Consider the following 12978-nt stretch of genomic DNA (forward strand, 5'->3'; position numbering starts at 1 on the left):
GCAAGTACATAGCACCAGTGCAGTGTAATTGGAACCTATTGGCTCTAATAATGTCTCCGCCTCCCCTTCTGAGTTCTGACCAGGGAGTAGTGTCGTTCTAGACCCATGAGCCAGCTCCCTTATCTTCCATGCAGACACCTCTACAGAGGCAAAAAACCCCATGTTATGACACAGTTGGATGCCCATTTTGCGTCTTGACAAATATAATGCTGTGTTTTGCATAGTTGGTTCATGTTGCCCCATATGAAGAGTGGCATGTATAAACTTTCAAATCCCCCTATGGCTTAAATTCTTAGCTGGATTGCAATAATATAATTAGTCTCTCCCCTTCTCTCCCTCAAAATTAATATCTCCACAGTAGAGAGAGCAGTGTTTTGTGGTAAGCTGTCAGACTGTGGGAGCCCTGGGGGTGAAAGGCATTTCTCCTGCCAATTAATTAATGTTTTATCTGAAAAGTTTTATTGTTGTTTTTTAAAGCAGCCCTGTTGTTGGAGAAAGGGGTGGTTCTGCAGCTAATACATCCCATTTTCTTCTTTGACTTCATAACAGTCTATGAATATTTTGACTTCTGTGTTATTGTTGTATGCCAAAGAGGAGGAAGCTTTTTGGCTGCTGGTTGCTGTGTGTGAGAGGATGCTGCCAGATTACTTTAATCACCGAGTGATAGGTAAGCTTGTCTCTCTCCCACTCTTTCATTGAAATATTACGCTGAGAATGAGGGAGTGAAATACTGCAAGGCACCAGGACGAAAAAGAACTTGCAGTTCAGATTTTGTTTACAGCTGTGCAGAATACTGTGTGTGAATTAGTATGTGAGAGCACCATTCATATTTGTGTAATTGCTGTTTGCTCATTACAGGTTTCACTGAGTCTGTCTGAAATATTTCAAAATTAGTAAAAAAAAAAAAAAAAAAATTATGGAAGTACATCTCGGCTTTGCAGTCATTTTCTTTTGCTGATCAGGGAGATGGTCCATTTATACTGCAAGTGTTAAACCTTGCACACGTTTAATTAAAAACAGGCTAGCTACTTGCTAATCTGTGTTACTGTAAAGTATTGAGTGTTATTGGGATGTTTCCCCCAGCTGTATGGATGGCATATATAAGGATATGTTGTGGTAATTATTTCTTATCTGACATGCCTGTGATATCAGGGTGCTGGAGGAATATAGGATTGTGTCTAAAATTACCCTGGAGAAAGAGCTGATCTCAGCCCCGTGATTCTTGGGTTTCAGAGTATACAGCTGTGGGAGAAGCAAAGTTGGGAAATGGTAACTTCCACCCTTTCTGCATCTTGTGCTGTACAGTGTGCCATGCCGGGTGTGTCTGCTTGTTCTGCAGTGTAGGTACCTTTAAGACACAGTAGGTCAAACCTTCAGAAATGTGTATTTAAGTTGCTTGTGTGAAAAGGTGTAACTACATGCACAGTGCTTGGCTGCCAATGCAATGACCTGTTTTATACACTAATCTTAGGCATGTACTGTTAAAAAAAAAAAAAAAAATTCCATTGTTTGCACTTGCTTGTCCTTCCCAAACTGTTTTTTTAAATTGAAGCTATTTGCTTTATGTTGAGTTTTATTCATTTTTCTGTCTTTACTGCTAGCCTTAGTGCTTGTATCCCCTGGTCACTGAATAGGGATAAGTGCAGGCATTTAGTTTAAGTGAGAGGAGTATTGCTCTAGGGTCAGCTAGCAGAAAGGTTAATGGTGTGGTAGTTGATACCACCTACACAGTGGCAATGTGTTTCATTCTCAGCTGGTGATTAGGCACCGTTGTGTCCCATCAGTCAGAACCTGCTCCTCAACTGCGAACATGGCTTTTACTACCATTTTGATGCTGATGACCTGCAGGTCTGCCCCTCAACTCTAGATTTGCCTCCTTCCATCCAAACTAAAATCTCAGCCTGTCTTTCTGATAGCTCCTTGTGGCCCTCCAGCCGTCAACTAAGGCAGAAGTGGGCAAACTATGGCCCGTGGGCCACATCCGGCCCATGGGACCATCCTGCCTGGCCCCTGAGCTCCTGGCTGGGGAGGCTAGTCCCCAGCCCCTCCCACGCTGTCTCCCCTCCCCCGCAGTGATGCCGCCGCGCGGCAACGCTCTGGGAGGTGGGGCTGCGCACTCCTGCAGGGCAGAACATCTGGCTCCAGCCGGGTGGCATGGCTCCAGACATGCTGCTCTGAGCGGCATGGTAAGGAGGCTGGGGCCAGGGGGGTTGGATATGGGACAGAGGGTCCCGGGGCGGCAGTCAGGGGCCAGGGTGTGGTTGGATAGGGCAGAGATTCGGGGGGGGGGGAAACGGGAGGGATTGAATAGGGGGTGGGGTAACGGAGGGCCTGTTGGGGGGAGGGGTGTGGATAGGGGCAGTCAGGGGACAGGGAGCAGGGAGGGTTATATAGGGGGTCGGGTCCTGGGGGGTGGTTGGGGGCAGGGGTCACAGAAGGGGGCTGTCAGGGGACAAGGAGCGGGGGGGGGTTGGATGGGTCGGGGGGTTCTGAGCGGGGCGGTCAGGGCGGGAAGTGGGAGGGGTCGGATAGGCTGGGGGGCACAGCCTTCCCTACCCGGCCCGCCATACAGTTTCACACCCTGATGTGGCCCTTGGGCCATAAAGTTTGCCCACCCCTGAACTAAGGGCTTGTCTTCACTGCAAAATTAACTTGGGCTTTTTACTCAGATAATTTCCCTAATTTGATTCCTGTCCATGCAAAACTCTGTTACCTAAGCGTAGTGGTGCTTTACATCCAAGCTAGCTGGGCCATCCTGGGCTCTAGGCTAAAACTCAAGTGCTGCTTACACTCCTGCCCACTTTGCACTGTGGACATAGGCTAAACCACTTGAGTGATGATAATCCTCCAGTGCCTTCCCACAGTTCTTCCTGTGTGCCCAGAAGGACAGTCAAGTTCTCCCACAATTCACTGGGAAGGAATTGTAGCTCATTTACTGCAGCACTAAGAACCCTGTGACATGTTCTTAGAAGTCGTAATGTCTCACCCTAGTGAGAGCAGAACCAGTGTGGGTGCATCTGAGTGGACACTCTTGGGGGGTATGGGTTTGCAGTGTGGCTGGTCACACCTGAGTTAGGAGTTTTCTAAAATATATTAGGAATAAAAAGAATTCTGAAAATGCTATTAGTCCATTACTAGAGGGAAATGGTAGAATTATCAGTAATAATGCAGAAAACACAGAAATGTTCAATAAATATTTTTGTTCTGTATTTGGGGGAAAACAGATGATCTGGTCTCATCATATGGTGATAATACCCTTTCCATTTCACTAGCATCTCTGAAGGATGTTAAACAGAATTTACTAGTTAGACATTTTTAAATCAGCAAGTCCATATAACTTGCATCCAAGAGTTTTTTAGAAGAGCAGGGTGAGGAGCTCGCTGGACCATTAATGTTGATTTTCAAAAAGTCTTGGAGCTTTGGGGAAGTTACAGAAGGCTGGAAGAAAGCTAATGTTATGCCAATTTTTAAAAATGGCAAACAGGATGAACCCGGTAATTATAGGCCTGTCAGCCTGACATCAATCCTAGGCAAGATAATAGAGTGGCTGATACAGGACTCAATTAGTAAAGAACTAAAGGAGGGTAAAGTAATTAATGCAAATCAACATGGGTTTATGGAAAATAGATCCCATCAAACTAACTTGATATCTTTTTTGATAAGATTGGTTGATAAAAGTAATAATGTTGATGTAATATACTTAGGGTTCTGTAAGGCATTTGATTTGGTAATGCACATTTTGATTAAAAACCAGAATGATATAAAATTAACATAGCACACATAAAATGGATTAAAAACTGGCAAACTGATAGGTCTCTAAATGTATTTGTAAACAGGGAATCATCATTAAGTGGGTGTGTTTCCAGTGAGGTTCAACAGGGACTGGCTCTTGGCCCTACTCTATTTAACATCTTTATCAACGACCTGGAAGGAAACATAAAATCATCACTGATAAAGTTTGTAGATTACACAAAAATTGGGTAGTGGCAAGTAGTGAAGAGACAGCTCGCTGATACAGAGCAATCTGGATCACTTGGTGAACTGGACACAAGCAAACAATATGCACTTTAATATAGCTAAATGTATACATCTTGGAACAAAGAATGTAGGCTATACTTGCAGGATGGGGGACTCTATCCTGGGAAGTAGTGACTCTGAAAAAGATTTGAGGGTTGTGGTGGGTAATTAACTCCTAATGTGACACTGTGACCAAAAGAGCTAACACAATTCTGGGATGCATAAAGAGGGGAATCTCAAACAGGAGTAGACAAGTTATTTTACCTTGGTATTTGGCACTGATGGGACCGCCACAATATTGTATCCAGTTCTGGTGCCCACAATTCAAGAAGGATGTTGATAAATTGGAGATGGTTCAGTGAAGAGCCACAAGAATGATTAAAGGATAAGAAAACATATATTGTAACAATAAACTCAGAGCTCCATCTATTTAGCTTAACAAAGAGAAGGTTAAGGGGTGACTTGATTACAGTCTATAAGTATCTGCATGGGGAACAAATTGGGCTTGTCAGGGTAGCAGAGAAAGGTATAATATGATCCAATGGCTGCAAGTTGAAGCTAGACAAATTCATACTGGAAATAAGGCATACATTTTTAACAGTGAAAGTAATTAACCATTGGAACAATTTACCAAGGGTCATGAAGGATTCTCCATCACTGACAATTTTAAAATTGAGATTGGATGTTTTTTCCTAAAAGCTCTGCTTTAGGAATTATTTGGGGGGAAGTTCTATGGCCTGTGTTATGCAGGAGGTCAGACTAGATGATCACAATGGTCCCTTCTGGCCTTGGAACCTATGAAAAACCTGGCTGCTCAGACCTAGGTGCCAATAGCCTGAGTTCACTCTGCATTGAAGATGTGCCCTAACCCTTAACATGACCAAAGGGGAATTCCTGATCTCCCTCCGCCCCACCCCCACAGGTCAGATAACAGTGTTATTCTTCCTGTTGCTCAATTTTGTAATCTTGGCTTCATCTTTCACTTGGCCCTCTCTTCTGACTGTCATATCCAGGCCTTGTCTAAATGTTATTGCTTCTTCCTGTACAGCGTTTCCAAGATCTAGACTTTCCACTCTGCCCACGCTGCCAAAATTCTTGTCCAAGCTTTGATCATTTTGCCACATAAATTCTGTAATCTTTCTCTCTGACCTTGACACCCAAAACCTCACACCCCCTCTTTGGCATGTGAAAGTAACATGTCCACTCAAAATCCAGCTGCTAAAATCATTGCACTGACTGTGCCACACACAGCCCTGCTCTCCCTCCCTGACAGCACCAGAGAGACTTCTTGCTCTTACTTTCAGAAATTAGCCCTACCTTGTGTACCTGATCTTTTACCTTTATTGTGAGGGCCTCTCCCTCCTCCACTGATGGCAGCCTTGATCACCTGAGTCTGCTCCAAGCACTTTTTTCTTCATGCCACCCTTCTCAAGTGGGAAAAGCCTCTGAGCCACAGCCACCTCCTCCTCCGAGTACTTCCTCCAAACTCACCTCTTCTGGGTTGCTTACAAACAAGTGTAACCCCAATAATGGCTAGGCAGGTGGCAAGCTGTGAACACTGCTCCTGGTTGATTAAGAATTGGGTGTATCCTATCATTTTTTGGTTACCTTTTCTCCCTCATCTCCCACCATGACTTGTTGGTCTTCTCTACTTGTTATGTCTTGTCTTTGGCTTTCATCTTCTGTTTGTACCGTGCTTTAGCACAGTGAGGACCTGGGTTCAGTTCCTGGCTCTGCCACAGCCTTCCTGTATGATCTTTGGCAAGTCACTTTGCCTCTCTGTGCCTCAGTTTCCCATATGTAAAATGGGGATAATAGCACTTCCCTCCCTCATGGGGTGTTGTATGGGTAAATACATTAAAGGTGCTCAGATACTACTGTTATGGGGGCCATAAAAGTACCTTAGATAGACCTGGTGGGCCACTGCCACAATTTAAACATTACTAATAACATGGCCTTTTCTAAAATGTACAGCACTTCATGAATATGTAATATTAAACTTCTGACTTCACAAATCTGATATCTATCCTCCATGCTGTGTCTCAGGCACAAAATGCCTTCTCTACCCCTGTTTGCCAAGCTACCTCTGCCTCCTCATTGAGATCCTTCCTAAAAATCCACTCTGCCTCCTTGCCTGAGAGAGTTAGGTTAAACACACACAAACTTAATGGAACTGTCAAGTGGAGCCCATGTTTTGCTGAGTAATCATGTGATCTTATTGTCACCTGTTCCCTTCCTCTCTTGTCCCTTACCCTTTTTGTCTGTTTGTGGTCCTCACATGATGAATAATGTCTGAATTAGATGGCATGCACTGCGAGGTGGGGATTGTGTCTGTCTTGTTTCTCAAGAGGTCTTAGCATTCAAATTATTATAATCATCTTGGGATCAGGGTTGGATCTGGCCATCTCCCGTGGTAGCATAATTTTGCATACTCCCCATCTCTACTAGGGTGCCTTCTTATGACTTGATGTAGAAAGTGCTAAAAAACAAAATTGCTGTATCCAGTGCTTTGGGATTTGGGTTTGAAAGCTGAAGCTTTGGGCTTCCTGTCACAGGTGATACAGGATGTGCTCTGCGTTTGGGCAATAGAAGTTTTGAGTGATGTATCATGGAGATTTGTATAATTTGATTTTTAAGCCAGGAATTTCATAGCAAGCAGAACTTTCTGATAAGGAGAGGAGAATCTGGGCTGGGAGGAGAAACATGGTTATTGCGTGAAATAACTGTAGAGGGAATACAGAAAATGACTGGCAAAGAGAACTCCTTTTTGTATACAGTGAAAATCTTTAATCCAAGGCCCTGATCTCGCATATCTGATTTGCTACCATTGATTCTTTACACATGTGAAGTCACATGGACTCCAGTGAAGCTATTCATGGGCACAGGGGTGTGGGCTAGTAGATAAGATTGCAGGATCAGGGCCTGAATGTGCCCCACTTAGAAAGATGGTCTTTAAGGCACCAAGGAAAACTTACATCTGGGAATGTTAAGAAATTACTATTTTTTTTATAGGTTTCAGAGTAACAGCTGTGTTAGTCTGTATTCGCAAAAAGAAAAGGAGTACTTGTGGCACCTTAGAGACTAACCAATTTATTTGAGCATAAGCTTTCGTGAGCTACAGCTCACTTCATCGGATGCAGTGAGCTGTAGGTCACGAAAGCTTATGCTAAAATAAATTGGTTAGTCTCTAAGGTGCCACAAGTACTACTTTTTATTTTTTATAAACACCCTACTTTTTACCAAATAAATACTTCCTTGAAGAGCAGCTTTTTATTTTCCACTCCAGTGCAGCTGCTCCCCTGCTCATTTGTTTGCAGTTGGTTTGTGTGTTGAGTGCTGAACTATATACATCGGAAGGAAGGGTTTTTTTGCTTCGCTTTTATTGCATAAATCCCAAGTTGAACAGTAATCCACTTTTCAAACTGTTCTTGCTAGCACTTAAGTAGGAAATTGTCCGTATGAAATAGCTGCTGCTGCTGCTATTATTTTATAGCACCCGAAAGGGTGCCGTGCACTTAACAGAAAATGACACAGGCCTTGTGCAAAAGAACTTACAATAAGTAGTATAGACATGACACAATGGGGGGGACAAGGTTTATCACTGTAGGATAACATGGTTACTCGTTTCAGGTGCGTACACATCTTGGTGGTTCAGATTTCATTCTGTTGATTTGGCAGCTGTTGAGTTGCAGTTAACTGTAGATCTAAACAAATCCTTTCGCCTCAGCTAACCCTGTAGTTTCATTGTGACTTACAGGTGCTCAGGTAGACCAATCAGTATTCGAAGAGCTTATAAAGGAGCGACTTCCAGAACTGACTGAACACATGAAAGATCTGTCCACCTTGGCTTCCATTTCCCTTTCATGGTTCCTTACCCTGTTCCTCAGCATCATGCCCCTAGAAAGTGCTGTGAATGTCGTAGACTGCTTCTTCTACGATGGAATCAAAGCCATTTTCCAGTTGGGCTTGGCTATTCTTGAAGCCAATGCAGCAGAACTATGTAACAGCAAGGATGATGGGCATGCCTTGATGATTCTTAGCAGGTATCCTCCTCTGTCTGAACTTCAAATTATACAGTACTTTCAAATTGCTCTGCTTTAAAACTAATACAAAGGAATGTGGCTACGGTATCAATAGTGAGAAAAGAATATAGGATAGGCATATGCAGCAGCGTCTAACTCAAGTTCGGCTTGTTGCTGCTGTCCCATCAGTGCCTGATCTCAACAAAAGTTTTAGGAAATTTGGCTAATAGAAGTCCTATGAAGTTTCCTGGCAATACTGAGCGAAGCAGGGGACTGCGTCAATATGTACTGTTTACTGCTGCTCTTAGCTTCTTCCTTCAAGTGAGGAGCTTCTTGTCCCAGACTTTGTGGAGACAAAAACGTTTTTCCTTGGGGGGGGGGGGTGTCTGCCTTTAGTTATTGGCTAGATCACAATTATAGTGTGAGTAATAGTCAAGGCATTTTGAAAAGCTTAGTAGCATAAAAACCTGTGTATTTCCATTAAGTTTGAGCCAGAAGACCATGATTACTTCTTATTCTGCTCACAGCAAACACAGTGAAGTAGTCTCTGTTTATATTGCTTTGTTCCCTTTAGGTTTTTAGATCACGTTAAAAATGAGGAAAGCCCTCTACCTCCAATCGGCAATCACCATGCTTTTTTCAGTGATGATCAGGAGCCCTGTCCAGTGACTGAAATAGCTGACCTAATCCGTGATTCCTATGAGGTAAAATAAAACTTGATATCTCCTGGATTTTCTGCGATACTGAAATAAAGGTGTGAGTTTCCATAGCATAACCCTCTGGTAATTCAGCCCCTCGATAAGGGGCTCAGGTACCACAATGATGGGCATGGTATAAATACCTAGTTAGGTCAATAAACTAGAGACTAAATATATTAAAACGCTCTCATTTTTCTAGGACTAATAATACTACACACTTTTTACATTTTCAGAAAAGTTAAAAAATCTATTCCTATATTCTAGAAATTCGGAGACCACTCTGTGGAACATATAGAGCATATGCGCTATAAACACCGGATTCGTGTTCTACAAAGCCATGAGGATACAACCAAACAAAATGTGGTGAGTATAATTTTCTAGCACTTAGGGTTTTTTTTAAACTACTATTACTCTAATTAAGCTGCTTTAAATTTAAAAAGGCACCATAGCGTGAGTTAAGGGTGGTCTGTTATCTGATGTTTTTTAGCCTCCGTGCTTTTTTGCACTTGTATTCATAATGTCCCTAAGGTAGATTTAAGGGGGGACTGGAAGAAATATGGAGCCGTAAATGTTCCAGTTCTTGGCTGTCCTTTTTCATTGTGTCGAGCACAATGTGGGAGGGCACATTTCTTGACCATGCCATTTATACCAGTGCTAGTATTCACCACTGTGCTTTTCCCTTCTTTCCCTTTAAGCTCAGAGTTGTCATCCCAGATGTTTCAATTCTTCCTGAAGATTTAGAGGAACTATATGACTTGTTTAAGGTGGGTATGTTTGGAAAGTAGAGGGATGAAGACAGAAAACTCCAGTGTTATGGGTTTAGTTTGCAGATCATTATCTGGGCTTATACTGGAGGTCCAGTGAAGAACCTGCAGGAAGAGGGGGTTACTGTACTAGCAGTGGTGCTATCATTTGGGTAAGATGCTTACCTTGCTGTTTTTCTCCCTTCAGGTGGCTGTTCAGCTAGATTATAAAGAGCATATTTAATGACCATTTAAGACAGTGGGGCTCGGATTGAGTCTCAGGGACCTCATGACACTTCTAACCTGTAGTACAAAAAAGGACTGCATGAAATCAGGTTCTCTTGTACTCTAGCAACTTCTGTTTGCACACAGGTTTAATAATGCACAGCTCTGCAACCTCTGTTCTCTGTGCTGAGCAGCAAAAAACTCAAGTACCAAAAAAACCCTTCACTTTCTTCGTCTTAATGTTCTTTAGAGGCCGGTCCTCTCAGTAAAAAATTAACCTGGAGTCCTTTCCATTCACTTACAATTTTTCCTGAGCTTTGACAATTTTATTTTATTATAAATAACTTATTTAATTATCTTGTTCCTAATTTAATTTCCTGATTTTGGGTTATTCTCTTTGAAACCATTCTTTTTTTTTTAGTAATGATGTGATATTTACCTGACTCTCTTTGTCTGTGTATTGTTTACCTTACAGCAATAACTAGTAGGTAATTGGGAGAAAATATTGTAAAACTCTTACTAGTTTTGAAAATATTACCTACTAATTACCCGTTGGAAATCATGAGACAACTTGTCTGATTTGAGACTTGAACAGTGGTTTTTTCTTAGGAATTGTCTTGGTATCATCACACTTACAAAAAGAGGTTAACCGTTCCAGCATACCTTTAAAAAAATATTTAAGTCTGTATCAACTACTATTCTTAATAGTTTATGTAATAATGCTTTCTTTTCTTCGGCTTCTGATTCCTTTTAGAGAGAACATCTAATGAGCTGCTACTGGCAAGGGATGAGACCTGTAATTCTGCGACATGACCCAAATCGGCCTTATGCTGAGCAGTACAGAATAGACTCTCAGCAGTTCACTAACCTTTATAAACTTGTCTCACCATGGACGTGTGGGGAACACACTCAAGTTTTAGCTGAAAGAACATTCCGACTTCTGGATGAAAATATGGACCATCTCATCGAATTCAAAGGATTTGCTAGCTGTTTAGGTAGCTACCTTTGCGACAATCCAACTGGCACTTGGGCTGGGCTGGTGGCGGGATGGGATGCAGGGTGGTCTGGCTTCACTTAGTGTGCCAAAGTAAGAGAAGGACATCTTTTTCTTGAGTACAGTTTAGCTAATCTCTCTTCTGTACTGATTTCACTTTGAAGTAATCAGAATTCTAAGGCAACCTAAGGACCTGATTGAAAAATCATATTAAGATGCTTCACAGTTCTCAATCACTGGAAGTTTAATTTTTGCTAGGAAAAGATGTTTGAAGTCATACCAAGTGTAAAATTGTCTAAACATTCTTTTCTATTTGGAGATTAAGAAATCCCTTTTTCTCACGTTAGTTTTTTTCCCCAGTTGAGAGAGCCTTGTATCTTTTGTGATTCATAATCCATTTAGCCTTTATGTAACTAGAGGGCAGAACAGTAGAGAATATCAGCCCACCTAGGTCTAGCTTTGGGGGCCTTATTTTTCTCTTACACAGCAACCTCCTGCCTACCCCCTCTTTCTGTGTACACAGGCTGTGCTTGGAATGCCAAAATTATAACCCAACCTGGAGTGAACTAGATTCCTTTGCTAGGGTATTCCTGAGATGCAGTTAGTGTCTGAATGGCATGAGGCTGTGCACCTCCATATCGTGCCAAAGTTGAAACTGCCTTACCTGTAGCGAGATGCCAAATCCAGTATTCAAACATAGATCTCCTCACTTAATGTCTAGAACTGATTTTTGATACGGAGCTGCGTCACTGTATCACTCTTAACGTCAGCAGATGTGACTAGTTTAAAAAACCCTTCACAGTATGTTTTGAGTGAATTAAACATTAGTACCTTGTCTGCATTGGTTATTTAAATAAAATAGGGGAGCCCTCACTGCTCTGCTTATCCTACAAGATGGTAGTGGAGGTGTATGGGAAGTATTAAGAAGTAAATGGTGGCCCCCAAATATTTCTAAATTAGATGTGTTTCATGGTTAGTAACAGTAGGGCTATACACAAGACCAACCTAGCTGGTTACTTGCTGGTCAGGCACAGCTTAAATATTTCATTTTAATACACTGGCTGCATGTACATATGAACATTCTGTTGTGCTTAAAGAACTGATTATTTTAAACTGTGGAAGTAAATGTTCTGGTGCACTGTTTATTTTCCTCTTGTAGATGTTATGTACAATGGAGAAATGAATGAAAAGATAAACCTGTTATACAGGCTGCACATCCCTCCTGGTAAGAAATTTGACAGGAAAAGATCATCCTTCCTTCCTCTCCCAGTCCCCATAAGTAGACGCTTTGGGAAGTAGAAGTTGCTGAATGAATAGACATGGCTTCGCTCAGCGGAGAGGATGTGCACTCTACATACCTAATGGTGCTAGTTAGTTACAATTTTTTTAAAATTCCAGTCAAAGCTCTTCGTAGCTTAATTTTGTAACTTGTGGATGTATTCCTATAAACAAGGTGGCTTACAGCTGCTATGCTCTGAGATGTCTTGCAATCGATTCTGGGCCTTTTTCCATACAGGAGGTAGTTCTAAGGGGTTGGTACTCTATTTTTATTGAAAAGATTTGCTGCATACACTACTGGTTTGACCTTGCAGAGATACAGTCTCCGTCTAACATGTGATCAGGTGACTAGAGTTTGAGTGATATTTTATACAGCGTGTGTGAAGCTTTTTTTAATGTGTTACTTGTGGCAACATTTCCTGCTACTCCACTACAATAAGCTGCTTGTTTTAACACAAGCATAAAGTCTGACATAACTAGGCAATGTTTAAATAACCATCACCTGCAAATATCAGCTTTAGCATAAATGCTAGCTTTCTTCCTGAGCTCAGGGGATTAAAATGCGATAAAGCTCTTAGTTATCAATGCACCATGTCAGGGATCACTAACTATCTCAGTCTGTTTCATTTTTTTGGGTAGCTCTCACAGAAAATGAGAGAGACAGTCAATCACCACTAAAGAATCCTTTATTGTCTACTTCGAGGCCACTGGTATTTGGAAAAACAAATGGTATGTGCTGTCAAATTTATAAAATCATGTTCGTATAATTATGTACATAATAGAGCTGTCCAGGTCTAAGTTCTTTATGGGTCAAGTTTTTTCTCCTCTCCAGTTTCTGGCTTTTGAATTTGTTGCAATGGAATTAAAACTAATGCTTGTGTGTTTTCCCCACCCAAGGTGATACAGTAGATTACCAGAAGCAACTGAAGCAGATGCTTAAAGATTTAGCCAAAGAGAAGGATACGAAAACTGAAAAAACAATGCCAAAAATGAGCCAGGTA

The 12978-nt window shown here is 41.8% G+C and overlaps 1 protein-coding gene across 4 annotated transcripts in view; it reads left to right on the plus strand.

Annotated features, from left to right (window-relative positions):
- TBC1D8 (TBC1 domain family member 8) overlaps positions 1-12978 on the plus strand; it is a 78156-nt gene that overhangs the window by 63458 nt on the left and 1720 nt on the right. For all 4 annotated transcript variants that reach the window (XM_074964879.1, XM_074964860.1, XM_074964865.1 and 1 more), the window contains 9 exons: positions 550-667; positions 7775-8060; positions 8614-8743; positions 9002-9100; positions 9433-9501; positions 10460-10700; positions 11859-11924; positions 12617-12706; positions 12875-12975. In XM_074964879.1, the coding sequence (XP_074820980.1) occupies positions 550-667; positions 7775-8060; positions 8614-8743; positions 9002-9100; positions 9433-9501; positions 10460-10700; positions 11859-11924; positions 12617-12706; positions 12875-12975 (1200 nt within the window). The remainder of the gene's footprint in view (positions 1-549; positions 668-7774; positions 8061-8613; positions 8744-9001; positions 9101-9432; positions 9502-10459; positions 10701-11858; positions 11925-12616; positions 12707-12874; positions 12976-12978) is intronic.

The sequence above is a fragment of the Natator depressus genome, chromosome 1 (assembly GCF_965152275.1).
Source record: "Natator depressus isolate rNatDep1 chromosome 1, rNatDep2.hap1, whole genome shotgun sequence".
Lineage (NCBI taxonomy): Eukaryota > Metazoa > Chordata > Testudines > Cheloniidae > Natator > Natator depressus.